General features: G+C 33.9%; 1 protein-coding gene across 3 annotated transcripts in view; it reads left to right on the top strand.

Annotated features, from left to right (window-relative positions):
- Positions 1 to 22,895, top strand: part of COPS2 (COP9 signalosome subunit 2) — a 32,864-nt gene that overhangs the window by 4,566 nt on the left and 5,403 nt on the right. For 2 of the 3 annotated variants that reach the window (XM_077127840.1, XM_077127838.1), the window contains exons 2-12: positions 8,524 to 8,637; positions 9,290 to 9,367; positions 10,357 to 10,482; positions 12,359 to 12,469; positions 12,596 to 12,673; positions 14,717 to 14,891; positions 15,268 to 15,446; positions 15,534 to 15,586; positions 19,052 to 19,149; positions 21,778 to 21,860; positions 22,510 to 22,568. In XM_077127840.1, coding sequence (XP_076983955.1) covers positions 9,344 to 9,367; positions 10,357 to 10,482; positions 12,359 to 12,469; positions 12,596 to 12,673; positions 14,717 to 14,891; positions 15,268 to 15,446; positions 15,534 to 15,586; positions 19,052 to 19,149; positions 21,778 to 21,860; positions 22,510 to 22,568 — 986 coding nt within the window. In that variant the 5' untranslated portion in view covers positions 8,524 to 8,637; positions 9,290 to 9,343. The remainder of the gene's footprint in view (positions 1 to 8,523; positions 8,638 to 9,289; positions 9,368 to 10,356; positions 10,483 to 12,358; positions 12,470 to 12,595; positions 12,674 to 14,716; positions 14,892 to 15,267; positions 15,447 to 15,533; positions 15,587 to 19,051; positions 19,150 to 21,777; positions 21,861 to 22,509; positions 22,569 to 22,895) is intronic. The other variant, XM_077127839.1, reaches the window with a different exon arrangement.

Below are 22,895 nucleotides of genomic sequence, written 5' to 3'. Positions count from 1 at the left end.
TTGGCCTTGGAAGGTCAAACCGTGATTCTATTATTGCTCAAAAATGTTTAGAGTCCCTCTTAGCAAAATTGTCTTCAGAACCTGAAGCATTTTTAAAAAATATTTTTTCAAAAAAATAACATACAAACACAAACATTTTTAGGATACAAACATTCCATACATGGTGTACAATCAGTGGCTCACAGTATCATCACATAGTTGTGTATTGATCACCATGATCATTTTTTAGAACTGTTGCATCACTCCAGAAAAAGAAATAAAAATAAAAACTCATACATACCATATCCTTTACCCCTCCCTCTCTTTGACTACTAGTATTTCTATCTACCCGATTTATTTTAACTTTTGTTCCCCCTATCATTTGTTTATTTTTTTAATCTATATATATTTTTTTACCATCTGTCCATACCCTAGATAAAGGGAGCATCAGGCACAAGGTTTTCACAATCACCCAGTCACATTGTAAAAGCTCTTATCATTATACAATCATCTTCAGGAAACAAGGCTACTAGAACATAGCTCTACAGTTTCAGGTACTTAACTTTAGCCACTTAAATACACCATAAACTGAAAAGGGATATATATATAATGCATAAGAATAACCTCCAGGATAATGTTTCAACTCTGTTTAAAATCTCTGGCCACTGACACCATTTTTTCTTGTTTCTCTCTTCCCGCTTTTGGTCAAGAAGGTTTTCTCAATCCTTTGATGCTGGGTCCCAGCTCATCTGGGATTTCTGTCCCACATTGCCAGGGAGATTTTCACTCCTGGGAGTCATATCCCAGGAGGGGGAGGGAGAGCAGTGAGTTCACTTGCCTTGTTGGCTTAGAGAGAAAGGCCATATCTGAGCAACAGAAGAGGTTCTCTGGGGGGTGATTAAGCCTAATTTTAAATAAGCTTCTCCTATCCTTTGCAAGAATAAGTTTCATTGGGGCAGACTCCAAGATCAAGGGCTCAGCCTGTTGATTTGGTTGTCCCCACTGCTTACAAGAGGATCAGAAATTCTCCAAATGGGGAAATTGAATCTTTCCCCCTTTCTCCACATTCCCCTAAGGGGACTTGCAAATACTTTATTCACTCTCCAAATCACTCTGGGATTTATCAGGGCATCGCACTAATCTGGACAAACCAATATCACCTGCCCTATTCAAGATTCCCTGTACTTACGGTGTTCAACTAATGTGACCATACAAGTTAAATTATGAAATGCACTATCCAAGGTATAAATTTTGCACCAAATAAGCATCTCTCCTGTTAGTCTCACATAGAAGTTGAGGTTTTAAAATATGGATGATACCATCCTTTACCCAGTCTCCTGATATACTTTAGACCTGAAGCATTTTTAACCTAACTTTTTAAATAGGTAAAACATATACCTATTTTCAAAATCAGAAAAATATTAAAATGTATACATTGTTTTCCTTCCATTATACCCCTTGACCCTCCCCTTTTTTTATTAGAATGTAGTATATCTATACATTTCTTTTTAATTTAATTTATCTTAAAGATTTTTCCATTAATTATGAAAAGAGTTTTTACAAATGCATTGATTTTATGGATGTACCATACCTTACTTAACCAGTTTCCTTATTGATAAACATTCTGTTTTCTATCCTGTGCTGTTATAAACAATATGCAGGTTTTTAATTTTTTCAAATAACTTCAACTTTAGCCATGCTTTGTCCTTTAAGTAGATTTAGTTGAAAATATATATTCACAATCAGGTATGACAAATAAGTTGGGATGTCAAAATGGATGATGCTGTTTTACTTTAGAAATACATAATGGGATTCGTTTTCTTGAGAATTTTGGAAGCATTATTAATTATAACCTATGACAATATCATTGGAATAATTTTATTGCCTCTTAAAGTTACTACTTCAGAGAACATATTGATTTATAGTATTAGTTTTGTTAAGCTTTCAAAAAGACCTATTACGTGACTTCATAGGTGTACTCTATAATGAAATTAGAGAGGTTCAATCAAGGGTAACAAAAATAACCAGAGATTGTTTTTACATACTTAGACTAAAACAAATGAAAGGTTTTTCATTCATAAGTTAAACTGTAAAGTATGAATATTCCACAAAGTGCATTTGTACTTGTGTGTTATATCCCAGAATGCATTCCTGGACCTCAGTAGGGATTAGAACTTCCAGTACGGTTCAGTCTCCAAACCTGACAAAATAGTAACTATAAAGCATCAGGAATGAGTGACTTACCTAAATTTATTGGACAAGTTAGTGGGAGAATCGGAACTAGAATCTAAAAGTAGTAACTTTTATGAATTGAAAATTTAATTTGAATACTGAAGTTTTAGGAAAAGAGTGTTCTAATTTACACTGTAGCCAACAAATTAGGACCCATTAACTTGAGTGTAATGTTTAAAAGTTGAGAAAACTGGTTAACCGCAAAAACTACATAGAGTTGTATTATATCTGGTTATTGGAGCATCCTATACTACTCTGCCCAACATCTGGTACAGCTGCCTAGACATGGTCAAGGCTTAGGAACCTTTGTTAATAATGAATCTTAATCTCCCAGATCACATTTCTTAGGACCTCCGTTGGCAACAGGCACAAGGGTAAGTAGAAAAACTATGGAATTGACCCCATTTAGTGGCGGCTTCTTTCCAAAATAAGTTGACATTGACCCCAGCTGTTGGTATATTGTGTTATCTCAGAACGCTTTGAAACGCTTTTAGTTTCAATTAGGCAAGTGTTGATTGTGCATTTTCTACATCCCTGGCTCTGGGGATACCAAATTGAATAAGGGAAAATCTCTGTTTTTGAGAAGCTAGTGAGACAGGTAGAGAGGGTGGTGGAAACAACATAGACACACATAGTTCTGTGTTAGGTGCATGTCATATAGGAGCATGACTGAGGAGAACATTTATTTTGCTAAGAAGAATTGGGGAAAGAGCCACAAGAAAGATCAACTTTTTAGGTCATCCTTGATGAATGTATTTCTGAGGAATGTTAAGGCTGGCACATGGTAGGAGAAAAATGGGAAGGTAGTTCGGAGGGCAGGTGGTTTTGAATTCCTAGCAAAGAGAGCATTTTGTGCAAAAGCCCAGAGATTTGAAGTTATGTGGCATATTTGGGGAAAGGAGACTAGACTTGGGTGGTGTAGATGGATTGCTTTGGAAAAATACCAGGACATGAGTTATTATATAAGTAAATTGAAGCTATTACTCACCTTTAGTTTTGTTGGTTTTTTTAAATCCTTTCTACAATATTCAAGTACTTGTTTTTCATATATCATTTCAACTGTTCTTTGTTTTTTAAAGCATTCTTAATATATTGATTAAAAACTTCAGTTTCTCTTTCTAAAATTCATTTTTTTTAACTTTTACGAATTATAGTTATCTCATATTCATCTGACAATTAGATTAGCAGTATTTATTTAATACTTCTCTTATAGTCCCTTTTCTGATTGATGGCACCATATGTGACCAAGCCAGAACCTGGGAGTCATTATAGACAACTTTTTATTTCCTCTTACCTCATACCCATTTGTTTGTTCCCATTGATGTTACATCTTAACATCACTTAAAATATCTGTATTTATTCCATTCCCTTCCTTTTCTCCCCACGCTGTTACCTGGTATGAGGCCTCCAGCATCTCTTGGCCAGACTATTTCCAGAATATCCAGTGAGCTACTTGATTTCTACCTGTCTGTCTAGTAAGGTTGATCTATCATCAACCCTTTTATATGTTTCACTCAGCCAAATCAGACTATTCATAGTCTTCCAAATGTGTAAGACTATTTCTTACTTCCATGTTTTTATATTCATGTTAATTACTTTGTTTTAAATGCCCTTCTTCATTCCTGTCAACTCATCCATACTTCCAGACATGATCCAACAGTCATCTTCCTCAGATTCACTGAAGAGTTGTTGATTATTCCTTTTTTTGGCTCCTATTGTATCTGTGTTGTCTGTATTACTGTTTTTATTGTGTTACATTGCAGTTTGATTTGCTTGTCTCTCAGACAGAGGAGAACTGTTAATTTGCATTTCTGTGAGCAGCACTCAATTGTTGGCATACATTCAAAATCATTATTTTAGAGTATAAATAGTATAATAGAAACATCTGAACAACAAATTATTCTTCTAAAAACTTTTCAGAATATCATCAGTGTTAAAAATCATGCCATAGGGCGGGTCACGGTGGCTCAGCAGGCAAGAATGCTTGCCTGCCATGCCAGAGGACCAGGGTTCAATTCCCGGTGCCTGCCCATGTAAAAAAAAAAAAAACATGCCATTGTAATAACCAAAGAATATTTTGCTGTAGTGCACAGTTTGTGTTAATGGTGTGTGATTAACTGAACTGTAAATGACAGGTTGGTGACATGTTTGGTAGTTAAAGCCATATAAATATTGTGTTGCAGATCATAACAGGGGACTGCCTGTTTATAAGAAACAGGTACTCAGTGATTGAATGACAAGAAACTGAATTAGACATAGCAGGAAATGTAAAAGTTCCTGTTTTCAACAATGTTACAGTTGGTTCAGTAATTTGCAGATAATTGAAGATAACCTCTTTAATTTCTAAATTATTACTTTCTGTTTCTCCTTTGACATCTCTGCATTCTACTACTGTCATGTGTATCTCTCTCCGCTTCTACTTCCCTTTCCTCATTTCCACTTCTAGTTATTTCCTCTAATCTATCATGGGCTGAGAAACCAAAAATAAATGGGCATTGAGTAGGAGTCCAAGTTATTAGACTTTATGATAAATGTAAATTAAAAACATTTTTCATTTTACGTCCATGTTCAGGTTATATTCCTGAAGGTTTGTTTTGCAAAAAAGCCAGTAGCAAAAAAGCTGTTCCTATAGCTTATTGAACAATTATAGATGAAGTTTTATACTTTTTTTCCTGCTAAATCTTAGATATGATTTTTTGGAAATGTTTATATTTGTTCCAAAATAATTAAACATAGAAGGACTGTTTTCCTAAGGTGTAGAGTAGATTTTACAGCTGTGACACCTTAACCCAGAACACTCACAAAGTTGATCTTCCCTGAGCAGGTGATATTTAAAATGAAATTCAAAATGATATGCCATAGTTAGATGAAGAGAGGTGGGAAGAGAAGGGAATAGCTTGTAAAGGTGGGAAAAAAGTTCATCCACATGTGAAGGAAGGCCACAGTAGCATTTTGGAAAGAGGAATGAGATAGTTAACATTTTATGAAGCTTTTTTTGGGCTTTGTACCATGAAAAGACAGGAACTTGAAGAGTAAAAAAGGAGAATGGGAAGACTTTTGTAGTCTGCAGAAATATCAGAGTGGCTTCGTAGGCTAAGGTGGTGGCAGGGGAGAGGCTGGAAATGGATAGATTAGTGATTTATTTTGGAGTCAGTAAAGAACTCCAAATCAGTAGGACTTTTTTACATTCTAATAGTCTGACTACATTTGGTTCTTCAGTTATGTCTCATTAATGCTGTTTTTGCATGTGCTTTTCTCTTTCCCGCATCCCATTTTGTTTAGCAGGCAAACTCCCATTTATATTTCAAAACCCACTTCAGAAGCCATTGCTATCAATGGTCATCATTTGATATATAGTTAGTTGGCTTTTTCATTCTTTGTTAATTACTTTTTAATTTTGATCAGTTTCATTGTAGTGAAACCTAGATTATAAGGGTTAGGAAGTGAATGAGTGATTATGAAATTTATATACTACTCCCAATTTGAGCTCATTCCTAAAAGAAGTATTCTGAGGACCTTTCATATGTTAAAAATACATAAATTCCACCTCTTAATCTTTGAGAGGAGTACCGGTGCTTCCTGTCCTCACATATGGAAATAATTAGCTTATAGAGGGCATCTATTACAAAGCCACTATTTCAGTTCTTACTATGGCCAGAAAAACTTGCTTTATACTAACATCAAATATTCCCCTCCATCTAGTGGTCATAGGGAAAAAATTCATCTTGCATTGATGCATCTTTGAAATTCCTAGCACTAACTACATTCAATATTTCTGAGACATTACAGAATTTTCCCCTAAATACCTCTGTAAAGAAATGTATTGACTGTATTTGGATTTAGGAATAACTCTGTAATACTGTTTTTGTCTTTTTATGTTTATTTCCAGGTACTGTTCTTAATTTGACATAAATTTGCCTGTTGTAACAACTTGTACCTGAAAAGGAAGTAATCCTGTGTCTTCTTAAAATCATTTTCATTTTACTGATCATGTATTTTATAATCCTCATTCTTAAATTGAATATTCTTGGAACTGTTTTAAATTCTTGTTGATACTGCTTCACAAAATAGTTGTTTTGCTCCAAATTTCCCTTGTGCCTTATTGTTCCAGTACTGTTTACTTACGTGATGGAAATCTCATAAAATTATATAAATCCATATCAAACTACATTAATATAACTAAACAGCTGTTGCGTAATATAGAATACAGATTGGACAAATGTTCCTATTAGCATATAATTATATTTTGCAGTGTATCATTATACAATATGTAAATCATCATCTTAGGTAGTGAGGCCATGTTGGAATAATGAAGTTTAGATTTAGAGTAAGAGAAAATGAGATGACAGAACCAATTTTCTCAGGTCCCATGACCAACAATAGGTTAACCACCAAATAATTGGGAGTAGCAGGGGGGTGTCATTAGCTAGTATTAGTTCTTTGCTTTCTGCTTTTATACTGAGCCTATAGAAACTGCAGTTTTGATCTGAAAGAAAGCAAATATTCTACTATCCATTTGATTTGGGCTTTTCCCCCCTTTTTACCCCATTTTTGGTACCCCACTCCTGGTACCAAGATGTATTAGTTAGGGTTCTCTAGAGAAACAGAATCAACAGGGAACACTTGCAAATATAAAATTTATAAAAGTGTCTCACGTGACCGCAGGAACGCAGAGTCCAAATCCACAGGGCAGGCTGTGAAGCCGACGACTCCGATGGAGGGTCTGGATGAACTCCGCAGGAGAGGCTCACCAGCCGAAGCAGGAAAGTTAGCTGCCTTTCCTCTGAAGAACTAACAAAATAAATCCCCTTTTATTAAAAGCCAATCTGTCTCTGGTGTGTTGCATTCCGGCAGCTAGCAAACTAAAACAGAATTTGGTACCGGAGAGTGGGGGTGCTGCTACGGTTTGCAAATGCCAGATATGTTTGAACAGTGTTTTGGATGGCTAAGGGGAAGATTTTGGAGGAATTGTGAAGAGAATGATGGAGAAGTCCTGGAGTGCGTGAAGGGACTGTTGGTGTAAATGGATCCACCGCCAGTCTTGACAAAGGAGGACACAAAAGGGAGAGATTGGAGTTTGCAGAATGAGAACCATGGAAGCTAGGGTCTGAAGCCAAGAAACCTTGGCCAGAAGAGTGAACCCACCCATATACATGGAGAGGGTGAGTTTACCCTGAAGGGTGAGGATGAGCCTCTCATCTTGTTGCCATTGAAGAGTTGTGTAGCCTCAGGCCTTGGAGAAGGCAGAGCATGCTCCTTGGGGGACTGGGAGAGCCTGGCTGACACCACATGGAGGGGTTGAGCGTCTGCCCCAGAAATGGCAGAGAGCCCAGGGGTGGCCCTGATGCCTGGAGAGAGTGGAGCCGAGAGGTGGTCTCCTCTATGTTCCCCGAGGTTGATTTGGAAAGAGGCGGGCCACTGCATAGGCCCTTGGAAAGGGTGGGACTGCCACTTTCTAAAGCCGAAGGATGAATGACTTTCAGACTTTGAAATCCAATGGTGTTTGCCCTGCAGGTTTTACATCTGTGTTCTTCCAATTTCTCCCTATGGAAATGAAAACCTATATCCTGTGAATATCCTCCTTTGCATCTTAGCACCAGACAATTTGTTTTGAGATTCACAGGTCCACAGCAAGAAGATAATTTTTTGCACCTGTTTAAGGTGATGCTTGAAGTTGCCAAGTTGCCAAGGGTGGACATGTGTTAGTTAGATTCAGTTGTCAACTTGGCCAGGTGAGCGTACCTAGTCTTGTTGCTGCGGACATAAGCCAATGGCACGTGAACCTCATCTGTTACTAATTACATCTGCAGTTGGCTAGGAGGCGTGTCTGCTGCAATGAGTGAAGTTTGACTTAATTGGCCGGTGCTTAAATGAGAGAACGCAACATAGCACAGCTAGCAGCTCGGCATTCCTCATCTCAGCACTTGCAGCTCAGCCCAGGCCTTTGGAGATGGAGAAAGAAGTCACCCTGGGGAAAGTTGTTGGAACCCAGGGGCCTGGAGAGAAGACCAGCAGAGACCATCCTGTGCCTTCCACGTAAGAAAGAGCCTCAGTGGAAAGTTAGCTGCCTTTCCTCTGAAGAATTAACAAAATAAATCCCCTTTTATTAAAAGCCAATCTGTCTCGGGTGTGTTGCATTCCGGCAGCTAGCAAACTAAAACAAATGGTTAAGTAGCAGCATTTACCCATGTATTCACGGGTGTTTGGTTTCATAAACATATAGTTTTTCCATATTAACAGCACTTACTTTTTACAATACAGTTTGTAGGTTTCTTATTTTCATTTTAATTTTTCTTTCTTTCCAACACACAGGAATATTCTGAAGATAGTAACTCTGAACCAAATGTGGATTTGGAAAATCAGTACTATAATTCCAAAGCATTGAAAGAAGATGACCCAAAAGCAGCATTAAGCAGTTTCCAAAAGGTTCATATCTTTTCCAATTGACTCTGTATTTTAAAGTTCTAAAATTTTTAAATGATATCTTAAATATGTCCCTAGTGATTTTATCCCATACATGTGTTTTGGATACTCTAATTTAAGTTTGCATTATGTAGCACAAGCAAATATATAAAAAGGATCAACTTGTTGATATTTTTCAGTTAAGATATCTATGGAACAGGCCTGTTGTCCTGAAAAGCTGGCAGAAGGATGAATCAAAGTAATAGACCATAGATATTATCACTGCAATCCTGTTTGTTCTTTTGGGGACAGATCACATAGGTGTATTTTTACTATTATTATTATTATTTACTATTATAAATAGCTTGATTTCTTGATATACTTTTGGGTTATTATTACTAAGAGGTTATGGGGCAGGTAGGGAGTACTACAGAGACTGTATTGTTCTTAAGTAGGTCTTTCTTAATTTTTTGATGAAGAAACTTCAGAACAAGCTTGCTTATCCTTAAATATTTTAAGTAGCATTTTTTAAGCTTTTTAAACTGAAACTGAGAAATGGTAGAATTCTTGGGGCAAAATATATGATGTAAAATTAATTCAAAACCTAGATGCTATGTGTCATTAGAAAATAATGTAGTAGCATTAAGTTGGACTAAAATTTTCTTCTTTTGTTTAGGTTTTGGAACTTGAAGGTGAAAAAGGAGAATGGGGATTTAAAGCACTGAAACAAATGATTAAGATTAACTTTAAGTTGGTAAGATTTGTTTTCAGGGGAATTAAACTAATAATGAAATAAATTATGTAGGTAAAAACCTGATGGCAGCAGATGTCATTTCATTATATCTCATTCTCTAAAACAGTTCTATTGATATTTCCATATTTAGCCTGCTTTGTAATTCTGACTCCAGCAATTATATTCAGTAAAAAAAAAAAATTGAATAGGTAACTACTAGAGATTTCTCTAATAGTGCTTTATCACTTTGAATTTTTCATGTTTCCTGTAATAACCCTGAATACCACAAACAGTCCTGCAAGAAATAGCAACATTAGACTAATAGCAACGTAGAGCCTTAGCAGAGAGGATTTTTCTTTACAGCGGGATGAGTACCTGGGCTTGATGAAGAGATTTCAGATTTTATGTAGAGCCATCCATTAATAAGGAGAAAGAAAGTATGTAGCTATTGGTACAGAGCTTCCTGGACTAAGGGTAAATCATTAGGAAAGGACATAATTTATATATGCGTAGCTGGTATCAAAAGCTTTTTTTTTTTTTTTTTTTTTTTTACACGGGGGCAGGCACTGGGAATCGAACCCGGGACCTCTGGCATGGCAGGCAAGCATTCTTGCCTCAAAAGGATTTTAAAAGTTGGAATTTTTTTAATACCTATCCTTTGCCTTTGAATTTTGTATTTTGGGGTCAGTGACTCTTTTTAATAGTTTTTAATGATATAAATAAATGTGTTATGTAATAAGAAATATCTAAAATTTGGAAAATCTGTAAGTTGAACTTTTTTTTGAGAGGCTAACTTCATAATTCTGATTCATATGTCCGAGTAGACTCATCATTTCAAATTTAAAATAAAACGTTTATAGTATTCCTAGCATATGTATTTCCTCTTAATATAAAACATTATTTTTCAGTTATGTAATATGTGCTAAAATCTTAATCACATGCATATATTTTAGTACATAAACGTGCATCTAATAATTTATTTTAACATTTTAATTTTTCTCCCCTCACAGACAAACTTTCCAGAAATGATGAACAGATATAAACAACTATTGACCTATATTCGGAGTGCAGTAACAAGAAATTATTCTGAAAAATCCATTAATTCTATTCTTGATTATATCTCCACTTCTAAACAGGTTAGATTCAGTTTTTTTCCTCTTGGTACTTATTAATGGTTCATTGCTTATACTGAGGGCTTTTTTTCTTAAAAAAAAAAAAAAAAGAGAGAGAGAGAGAAGCCTAGAGGCTATATTTAAGCAATTATACTAGTTATTAGTATGCTTTTAAAAAGTAGTAAGTACTGTTTTCTTGATTATAGTACTAATTATGTGATAGTAAAGGTAATACTCTTGCTTACTCTCTCTACATAATATCTTCAGATACTAAAATATGTACAAATAACTTTTGCTCAGGACTCCAATATAGTTACTGTCACAATTCCTTTTAATAAATACTATCATCACTTCAACTATCCAATCTGAGTTGTTAAATACTTAACAATTTGAATCACAAATTATTTGTGTATAGATTTACTTAGATTAAGATCCTAGAGGTGAAGCGCCTGTATTCATGTCCTTAGTACTTGGCTTAACTTGTTGGGTGATGAATAATTGCCTCTAGAATGAATGAGTGGGCAAATGGATGATGAAAGGAGGGCCTGATGATGAAAGAAACTAAAATGGGCATTGGAAGTGATAGTGTTTTCATTCTTTTCGATTTTGGTTATTAAGAAAAGCAATACTCATATTTAATGTTTTTGCTGAGATAATTTTTAATTGAATTGTTTGTTCATGTTCTTTTAATCAAATAGTCGTAAATTTCAGCTTTCTTACTCAGAGTCCAAGAAGTATTCCTATATAATTTAGTATTTCTTAAAATAGTTAATACTTTTATACTCATTAATAAAATGTTCATCTCATAATCAGCCTCTTTCATTCCCTGTCTTTACTATTAAATGTCATTTTTATTCCCTGAGACCATTTATTTTTACTTCTCAAATATAATGGGGGCTCTTTTTTTTTTTTAACATCAGAAAATATTTTCTGAATTTTGCAAACAAGTGTTATCTAATATTTTTACTACCTCCTTTATAAATGTTATGCCAGGGATTGGATAGGGGAGAAATTAAGTGATTTTAAAACCTAAAGATTGCATGCTATCATATGTAAGCTTTTGTCTTTTGAGAGTAAGAATAGATGGTGGGTGATTGAAAGTAAGAGTAGATGGTGGGTGACACTCAACTTCTTCAGTATACCACTAGCAGTCAAGAATAAATAGACAACCTTTCTTGAAAGTTTCGTGCTTTGCTGCTCTCATGGCTTTCTTACCTCTTGATCCTATTAAGTAGAGATCTAGAGAACCAGCATATGCAAGCAAAAGCACAGCCAAAAGTGGAGAGGAGGGTTGGGAAACCTTATCATAATGCAAAAGAAGTGACTTCCATGAAAAATGACATTCAGATTGATGAATTAATGGTGGTTAGGCACAGCTAAAAGTATACTAGACTTCTCCTCACTACCCAGCTCCAAGGTTAACCTTAAAAGGTGTACAGTCCACTAAATTGATTTGTCGCATTTGTAGTATTTGGGGGGAGAGCTCTTGTTCCCTTTTTCCTTCAGCAGCTTGCTTAGTATTTGCCTCATAGTAGGCACTAAGTAAAGGTTAAATGAAAAATACGTGCAGTATTGATGGCATAGTAAAACTCTGTGCACATCATTTACTTCTGTTAGTATAAAAGAAATTGTTAAATTGGGAAGGACAAACTTATGCCAGTAGTTTTATGGGAAGGTGTTTTCTGAGTTATTTTTTTAAAAAACTCATAAAAGCAGATCTTGGCACTTATCTTTTGTAAATATGGTATGTATTGTGCATACATTGTGTTAATTTTGTGGACTGTAGAAGATATTCGGTATGATGCAGATTGTGTATCTTATATATATTAAAGTTCAAAGATGCACTTTTTAGTTTGCTCAAATTTATTAACAGGTACAAATTTGCTGTTTACAATTATAGAATTCTGATTTTTTATGTCAGATGGATTTACTGCAGGAATTCTATGAAACAACACTGGAAGCTTTGAAAGATGCTAAGAATGATAGACTGTGGTTTAAGACAAACACAAAGGTAACAATTACAGTTACATTTTTTTTCTTTTGAAGAATGGGTGGGGTGTCCTTAATAAATTCTCCTAAAGATGCACACCTTTTCCTTTTGAAATCTTTTGATTTTAATAAGTTTACTTTTTTACAGCTTGGAAAATTATATTTAGAACGAGAGGAATATGGAAAACTTCAAAAAATTTTACGCCAATTGCATCAGTCCTGCCAGGTAGCATTCTCTTATTTTTTTAAATATTTTGTTCTTTGTAATAAAGAAACATAAGAAGTAATTGTATTCAAAATATCGTGTAGGGGTGTTTTGTGCAGGCATCATCCCAAAAGTAAAATTTGGAAAAATAAGTTCAAAAATGCTAATTTTTTTCTGAGTATTACTTTTCTTTTCATTTTAATCCTTCTCCTTTAGGGAATAAGGCAAATATCAATACTTATATTTTTTTAATACTTATTAAGAGTAATCCTTTCCTGTTTAGTTATACATTCTATGGAAATATAGCAAGGATAACGTCAACATGTATGATAAAGTTACTTACATTTGAATTTATAATACATGAGTCTTCTATAGCAGCACTGTCCAATAGAACTTCATGTAGTGCTGGAAATTTCTGTATCTCTGCTACCAATATGTATCACTCACTATATATGACTATGAGGCACTTGAAATGTGGGTTAGTATGACTGAGAAACTGAATATTACATTTTATTAGTTTAATTAATTTAAATTTGAATGACTATGTAGACCGGATGGCACAGTTTTGTAACTTTTAAAACAGCAAGCTGTAATTTTATATTTCCTTTTTTTGTCTAGATCAGATACATTATTTGATAGTAATTTAAATTTCATGTAGAAATATTGTTATAAATATTTTAAAGTTCTTGTAATACCATGTGCTATTTTAATTATATGTCATTTCTGCAAATAGGGAAAAGTTGAAAAGTAAACTGGTCTGAACGAATCACTTGCAGATATTTTCATTTTATGGTTTTGCTTTATAAAGCAGATTAGTCTTAAATTGTTTCTTAGCTCCACTTCCTTGCAAAACTTTAGTCTGACTCATAAGCAACTATTGGTTCAGTTCATTGTGAAATGGAAATGGTAGACAAGACATTTTTGAATGGAGGAGGATCTTTAAGTTTCACATAGGAGTGTGAAAAGGAAGAAAGTTGTTTCTTTAGGGATATAAGTAAAATGCTATCTGGATTGTAAACAGTATTATTGCACATATTATTTTGATGTAATATGTTCAGGGAGTGCAGAGATGCATGATGATCTGGCTGTTCAGTTTACATTCTATATCATATAATTTAGTCTAGTTGTGAGTCATTAGCAAATAACTATAACAGGTTTTAACTCAAAATCCTTATAAATAACAACACATTTTGGCAATGTATGTCAGTGCTGGATATTTGTGAATGTCTTACTGCTGACTGTATGCTTTTTCATGACCTGTATTTTGTGGACTATTAGTCATTTTTCAGAGCCAAGCTCAAATGTCGTCACCTCTGTGATTTCATTGACAGACTCTGGGAGAGTTAGTCTCTTTCTCTTCTGTTCTCCTAGACACTTGCTTCATGCTTCAGATGGAATAATTATCATTTGTATTTGTAGCATTTGTAATTGGTTTTCTACTAGACTGAACTTTTTGAAACTAGAAACTTTGGCTTATGTAGCTTTGTATTTCCCAAAGATAGATACAGTGCCTGGCACATGGAAAGCACTCAGAAAATGCTTTTTGACTGAATAAGTGGGTCTGAAGTGTTTTTGAAGGTTTGAGGTAGATCATAAATAATATCCTAGGTAACAGCATAAACATTGCTTCATTTTATACATATCGAAAAAGGCTTAACCACTTTTTCCTTATCCAATGTCTAGGAAGTAGAAAGGATATAAAAAGAAAAAGGGATTTCTTTTTAGCCACTAAATGTGGTGTTCTTAGTGCTCTAGATCCCTATTAAGATTTGTAATGCATTCTCACCCAGAAATAATACTATAAATGTAAGCTTCCCAGGCTAATGCAAATAAAAATGACATGATAGTGTTCTCTCTCATTTTATGTTGTGGGTTAATCAGTTTTGTTGGACCACTGTATCAACTTAAAATATTTTTTCAATGGAAATAAATTTTAATTTCCATTCAACTGACTTTAAATATGCTATTTATAATAAAAGTCTATAATACTGTCTGCCTTTCAGTTTATTTAGTAAATAAGGTTGTCTCTAAATTCTATCTTGACTGAAGAATTTGCTTTCCTAGACTGATGATGGAGAAGATGACCTGAAAAAAGGTACACAGTTATTAGAAATATATGCTTTGGAAATCCAAATGTATACAGCACAGAAAAATAACAAAAAACTTAAAGCACTCTATGAACAGTCACTTCACATCAAGTCTGCTATCCCTCATCCACTGATCATGGGAGTCATCAGAGGCAAGTTTGGTTTCCACAGGGTGGGGCGTGAAAGGGGAAGATATCAAGATATTGCATATGATTAATGACTATTAAGGTTGTTTCTGTTTTACTGAAAACAAATGGTAAAGTATTAAAATCAATGAAATGATGTAATCCTAGAAAGAAATTAGGATAGATTTTTTTGCCTTATAAAATTTACAAAAGGTGAAGATATTATTAATAGTAAATTGATTTGATCAGAGGTATGTACCTGGGTCCGGTTCTATTCAGGTTATAGAATTAAAAGATAGAAAGTCACATAAAATAATTTGCATTTGGCCTTTATAAAGTAGCAGTCTTCTTGTTACTACAGAGCTGAAAAGTCTTCTCATTTCTCATGCTTTATTCCTCACAGAATGTGGTGGTAAAATGCACTTGAGAGAAGGTGAATTTGAAAAGGCGCACACTGATTTTTTTGAAGCATTCAAGAATTATGATGAATCAGGGAGTCCCAGACGAACTACTTGCTTAAAATATTTGGTCTTAGCAAATATGCTAATGAAATCTGGAATAAATCCATTTGACTCACAGGAGGTATGTGTGTGCTTATCAGTTATCATTTATGGTAATAACTTTTATTCTTTGTACATATAATAGTTAATATTTTTTTACTGTGTTTAGGCCAAGCCGTACAAAAATGATCCGGAAATTCTAGCAATGACAAATTTAGTAAGGTAAGATTTTATATTTCAGTTAAGGTAAATTTCCTTGAAGCAGTTCACAAAGAATACACACACATGCACATATATGCATATATTTTTTGTTTATATATATGGAGACAAAAAACTTTTCAAAATCCAATTAATATTCAGCATTCCTTTGTATTTTGGTTTGAAATATATTAGAATTGGAAATGTTTATCTTCTGAAGTCATTTATTTTGCTGTTTCTGTTAGTCACAAGATTTTGTGAAGTATCTGCTGTTTGTGTTACTGTCCTTGTGTGTTTGTGTTTGTATATTCTTTTTCTGCGGAAAATTGATTTAGATGTTTTAAAGCATTCTTTCACAATGTTCACTGTTTCTACCTGCCTTGATCCAAAATGAGATTATGAATTGGTCCACATAAACTAAGAACTTTCAGTACCACAAAATTATTGCATAAACATATTTCTTTACTTAGTCATGTATTTTCTCAGTGGCAGAATGAAAATATTTTAAAAATATATATCCCAAGTTATTTTCAGATGGGAGTAGGGGAGCAGAGGGGTCATACTGGTGAGAAACTAAATGATTTATTGAAGGCTTCTATGGATGAAGATGTAGATAATGATGGTTACAACTAAAGAACCCACCATAATAAATTAATATTAAAATAGTTTAGTAGACAGAACCAAACAAAAAGCTCAGAGAAAAAGGCCTATTTTTTTCAATAGAAATCAGTGGGCAAGAAAAGCTTTATTTTGGGCGAGCCATGGTAGCTCAGCAGGCAGAGTCCTCACCTGCCATGCCGGACACCTGGGTTCAATTCCTGGTGCCTGCCCATGTTAAAAAAAAAAAGACCTTATTCCATGCCATGAGGAAGGCCAGGAAGAAGTGGAGCCCTAGGCTTTAATGGGCTTTCTTAGTGGAAAAGTACAAGTACAAGTTTCAAGTCCTTGTTTTAAGTTGAACAAGCCTAGTTTACCAAAATGGGAAGAGTATAAAGACATAAGGCAGGTTATTTGGAAATATTTGTATATAATTTACATGACCAAATAGTCTCTTAGTAGGCTTTTTCAATTATAAAAAAGTATTGGTAGACTATAAACTATGAAAAACAAGAATCAGCTACATAAAAATTTTATGTATGTATAAATTTTACATGTATATATATATGTATAAAATGTTTAAATTCCTGTATATGTTACTAACTTTGTTTTTATTAGGCTGTGACTTTTTTAAGTTATTAAGCTTTTTTAATGCAATTTTATCGAGATATCTTCACATAAGATATAGTCATCCAAAGTGTATAATCAGTAGTTCACAGTATCATCATATAATTGTGCATTCATCACCATAATCAATTTTTGAACATTTTCATTACTTAAAAAAAAATACGTATAAGAAAAAAATAAGAAAGAACAACCAAAGCATCCCATACTCCTTATCCCACCCCATTATTTATTTATTTTTATGTCCTTATTTTTTTGTTCATCTGCCCATACATGGGTAAAGTGTCAGCCACAAGGTTTTCACAGTCACATGGTTACACTGTAAAAGCTATATAGTTATGCAATCATCTTCAAGAAACAAGGCTACTGGAATACAGTTAAAATAGTTTCAGGTATCTCCTTCTAGCTATTCTGGTACACTAAAAACTAATATAGGATTATCTATATAATGCATAAGAACAACCTCCAGAATGACCTCGCAACTCTATTTAAAAATCTCTCAACCACTGAAACTTCATTCTGTTTCATTTCTCTTCCCCCTTTTGGTCAAGAAGGGTTATTAAGATTTGTCTATATTTTAAAGGAAATCTTAGTTTTAACTGTGAAAAGTAGGAATTGGTTTATTTTAGGCAGACTGGGAACTCGAAATCGCTACATTAACAAATTTCTTGTATATTTTTTGCTTTTTGTTGGTTTTAATATATTTGTTGAATTAAATAGATATTAGTTATCAAAACTTTTCTATCTTCATTTCAGTTTATTCCATCTACATTTGATTTGATTAGAGATTAACTTCATAATACTTTTTAAAAAATTGTTTATAAAATTAAATTGCTAAGCAGTAGTTTAAACTTTTTGAGGATAAATATTGAGGAAAAACTTCACCCTAGATTAAATATTTTATCTAAATTAATTGGTTAAATATAAGACTGATTTGTCAGATCTTTCAAAAAGTTATAGCTATATTTATATACTTTTTAATTACTCCAGTGAAGCCTCTATACTGGAACTCAGAAACTTCTTTTAATGGTAAATTTTGACCCAAACAAGTGGCCCTTGATGGCCCACAATTTTGTATAAGATTTTAAAAAGAAACCCACTGGGGCGGGCCGCAGTGCCTCAGCAGGCAGAGTTCTTGCCTGCCATGCCGGAGACCTGAATTCAATTCTTGGTGCCTGCCAATGCGAAAAAAGGAAAAGAAAACCACTGAAGTAGTGGAAGAGTGATTGTTAGTTAAAATATATGTGTATGCAAATGTTTTCACTGCTTGAATATATCCTCCCATAGTATATTACAATAATGTATTTGGGATAGGTAAGAAAATAATGCTTCCTAATTTTATCTTCCTAGTCAGTTGCCAGCAGACTAGAGGAAAATAATTCCTGTTGAAGCACTTGAATCACCTGCCCCTAACATGAAGTTACATTACGGCCCAACAGATGGAAGCACAGCAGAGGGCGCGCAGAATGGCTGATGATATGTCTTACATATAAAGCAGACAGTGGTGCCATATCCAGAAGGTTGGCTTCTTCCTTCTCAGCACCTTTAGTAATCCCAATAGTGCCTTACAGAATTGATTTCAAGAGTAAATAGTAGACACTTTAGAGAATTGTGAATATAAATCAGCCTTTGGCCTTCTGCAGCAGAGTATTCCATCAAAATCCACTTGTGTTTGTACATTTGGCACATTCTGCCACTGATGTTTCCATTGAATAGTTCAGTGGCTAGAGATACTTGAAAATCAGATGTTCCCTTTGAAAAGTTTTGGCAGTTGCCGGTAGCTTTCTAGAAGATAAAATTTAGGAAGCTGCATTTTTTTTAATAGCCTTCAGAGAGTATATACTTTATTAAAAGACAAGGCCACACTTCTCCATACTGTATTATACCTGAACCTGGTTTCTGTCATTAAGAATTTAATTTGCACAATTAAATTTGAAAACATCAAACATTAGTTATACTGTCAACTCTTAATAAAACTAAGATTTTGAGATTATTTTAATTAGTTGCATATAAATATGTAGATAACCCCAAAAGATTTATTTCTCTTCTTTCCTTTAAAAAGCCAAATGCATTAAAAAGGAAGTTCCTTATTTGCAGAAATATGTGTGTTTAACAGATTTCCATGACTTCTTTCTTCATATAAATTAGAGAAATTGTAATGTAACTTAGATTTCTGCATATAAAAATTGATAAACAGGATCTTTGGATTATCTAATTTAATACCTGACTTCATGTTTAACAAAATTTGTACTTTTCTTTTCCTGTCAGTGCCTATCAGAATAACGACATCACTGAATTTGAAAAGATTCTGAAAACAAATCATAGCAACATCATGGATGATCCTTTCATAAGGGAACATATTGAAGGTATGTACTTTCTACTAAATAAATTCTATTATTTTCTTTGCCACAGTCAAATAAAACCCCTTCATGCTGCATGGAATTAGCCATCGTTCCTTTGTTTATTGCAAAATATGAAAAGGTTTCTAAATACTGTCATGGAATAGGATATTCCATTGGAGTAGAATACTTCATTATAAAGCTGTTTTAAAGAAAATCATGAGCCAGTTACACATTACTATAATCAGTAGCATAAATGATGTCCATTTCACTTAAGGTGGCTGTCCCTCTTACTTTTTTATTCTAATTTAAATATTGTTGATGTTTTTTATTATTATTAATTTTTTAATTTTTTATTTTTTTTGCATGGGCAGACTTCGGGAATCAAATCCGGGTCTCTGGCTCAGCGGGCAAGAATTCTTACCACTGAGCCACCGTCACACCACCCTGATATTTATTACTGATACTGTTGCTCAAAGTTAGTTTTTAGAGTTTATGAAAGCTTTGAAAATCATCCCTTTGTTCTGGGGCCTCTTATCGCCCCAGTACTCCCTCCTATTATGGAGTTATTTGAAGATTTTTATATGACAATTTTGAACAACTCATTCAAACATTTAAATTCCAAGTGCATCAGAAAAATCTGAAGAATACTTTGGAAGAAATATTCTTTTCCCCACCTTCCATTCTCTTTCATTCAACAGACATTTTTAAGGTTTTTATATGCACTTTGAATATAGAAAAACATAGAAGTCTTCTCCCATCTAGTAAATAGCAACAACAACAAAACACTTCTACATGAAGAAACTGGGGAGAGGGAAGTAGGAAGGGGTTGTGAAAGTATTATATAAAATATAATCTAGGTTCTGAGAGAACTTACAGAGCAGGGAACTTGGCTGGTTTAAACCAGAGCTTCTTGAAAGATGTTAACTTTTTTTTTAATTAATTTATTAATTAAAACAAAATTTAACTACAAGCAAAAACATTAACATATGATCATTCCATTCTACATATATAATCAGTAACTCAAAATATCACATAGTTGCATATTCATCATTTCTTAGAACATTTGCATCAATTCAGAAAAAGAAATAAAACGAAAACAGAAAAAAAAATTATATATACCATACCCCTACCCCTCTCTTTCATTGATCACTAGCATTTCAAACTAAATTTATTTTAACATTTGTTCCCCCTATTACTTATTTTTATTCCATATGTTCTACTCATCTGTTGACAAGGTAGATAAAAGGAGCATCAGATACAAGATTTTCACAATCACACAGTCACACTGTGAAAGCTATATCATTATTCAATCATCATCAAGAAACATGGCTACTGGAATACAGCTCTACATTTTCAGGCAGTTCCCTCCAGCCTCTCCATTACATCTTGAATAACAAGGTGATATCTAGTTAATGCGTAAGAGTAACCTCCGGGATAACCTCTCGACTCTGTTTGGAATCTCTCAGCCATTGACACTTTGTCTCATTTCACTCTTCCCCCTTTTGGTTGAGAAGGTTTTCTGAATCCCTTGATGCTGAGTCTCAGCTCATTCTAGGATTTCTGTCCCACATTGCCAGAAAGGTCTGCACCCCTGGGAGTCATGTCCCACGTAGACAGGGGGAGGGCGGTGAGTTTGTTTGTTGTGTTGGCTGGAGAGAGAGGCCACATCTGAGCAACAAAAGAGGCTCTCTTGGGGGTGACTCTTAGGCCTAAATTTTAAGTAGGCTTGATCTATCTTTTGTGGGGTAAGTTTCATGTGAACTAACCCCAAGACTGGGAGCTCAGCCTATTGTCCACACTGCTTGTGAGAATATCAAGAATTCAACTTGGGTAAGTGGAATTTCTCCCTGTTCTCACCATTCCCCAAAGGGAACTTTGCAAATACTTTTCCACTCACTGATTCAGTTACTCTGAGATTCATCGGGGCATCACTCTGGACAAACCAACAAAATCTCATGTCTTACCCAAGATTCCAAGTACCCACGGCATTCAATCAAACTATCTACATAAGTTATATTAGGAAATGCACTAGTCAATATATAAATTTTGTACCAAATAAACATTCTTTGCCTTAGTCCTACACATAAGGTGAAATTTTTAAATATTAATTACCATCTATTTTCAGCACCCTGCAGTAATGATATTCCTTTGTTCTTCCTCATGCAAAAACATTTTTTAAATTAGTACATTTAGTCACTATCATTATACACTCTAGACATTCCCAGATTACACCATCTCAATGAAAGATGTTAACATATAAGGAAATGATGGACTGTGGAGTATTATTGAGAAGGCAAAAAGATATATTAGGAGTCTGAGCATGAGCAAAATGAGGGAAGTGGGAACAAGAAAAAATTACTAGAGAGGCATTCTCAAATTGTACTGTACACCTGTTGGATCCAAGTATTTTTAAGATCTAAGCACCTGTGTCCTTTCAATCAGAAGAATGTATTTTGTTTCTTTTTTGTGTATATGTTTTTATCTTTTTTCTTTTATTGTTATTTTTTTGGCTCTTCTTGAGAATATATTTTGAGGAGATAAATGGTAAATATAGTTAATTACTATGATTTCAAAGTACATAATGTTCATAAAAATAGCATACGAATCAACAAAATGCTAATGTATTATTTTAATTTTTGTCTTTTCTTCCAGAGCTTTTGCGAAACATCAGAACACAAGTGCTCATAAAGTTAATTAAGCCTTACACAAGAATACATATTCCCTTCATTTCTAAGGTATAGTATGGATATTTTTGGGTTTTGTTTTGTTTTGTTTTGTTTTGTTTTGCATGGGCAGGCATTGGGAATCGAACCCAGGTCTCTGGCAAGGCAGGCGAGAACTCTACCTACTGAACCACTGTGGCTCACCCTGAACAGATTTTAATATTTATAATTATAAATACAGTGTGTCTTGCATTTAAAGGAGCAACTAACTTTACGTTTTGTAGCGCTACATTTTTTAAAGTAAGCATAGCTTAAAGGCTTTAATTTTAATGTGACTTTTTTATTGGCATAAATTGAGTTAACAGAAAAGCTCTGTTAACATTTTAAGATATAGAAATTGGAAGTGATTAAACTTCTTTTTCAAGAGTCCTTCAGCCTAAGAGAAAATTGTAGAAGGAAAGTGGTGGCTAAAATACATGACTGATGAAGGGTTAACCTCAAACATTAAAATTGTGGGAAGGGAATAACTTCAAAAGGTTACAAAATTTTATCTTTACCAACCCTATGTTCTCAAAGATATTTTGAATTGATAATATTTATTTAAAATCTCTTTATTGATTTTCCTTTAAGTGGTGGAATTAAATATAAAATCAGAATAACTATGCAAAATCACGAAGACTTTAAATATGTTGATAGAATTATAATGAGTCTTTTATCTTAGGAGTTAAACATAGATGTAGCTGATGTGGAAAGCTTGCTGGTGCAGTGCATACTGGATAAGTAAGTCCTTTGCTATTTTTTATCACAAAATGTTCAGGACATGTTTTGAATAGTAGTGACAAAAGAAGCTGTTGAGTTCTTGTATTTTTGTAAACAGCACCCATTAGTTGTGATTTTCTGTTATAAAAAATGTATGTGTATATATGTGTGATGTTTTTGATAAGTAAATAAGCATATTAAACATGATCTCTGGGAAAGTTCTAAATGGATTTTCAGAAGATTTTCTCATTCAATATATGATCCATAATACAGCTAGAGAGTTATTTAATGAATAGTATTTCTTCATGGTTTTATGTATAGACTATTTGGTACATAATAGTTTTGAAA

Source organism: Tamandua tetradactyla, chromosome 14, assembly GCF_023851605.1.
Source record: "Tamandua tetradactyla isolate mTamTet1 chromosome 14, mTamTet1.pri, whole genome shotgun sequence".
Classification (NCBI taxonomy): Eukaryota; Metazoa; Chordata; class Mammalia; order Pilosa; family Myrmecophagidae; genus Tamandua; species Tamandua tetradactyla.
The sequence above is the reverse complement of the archived record's forward strand: the minus strand, read 5'-3'. Positions and strand labels throughout refer to the sequence as shown.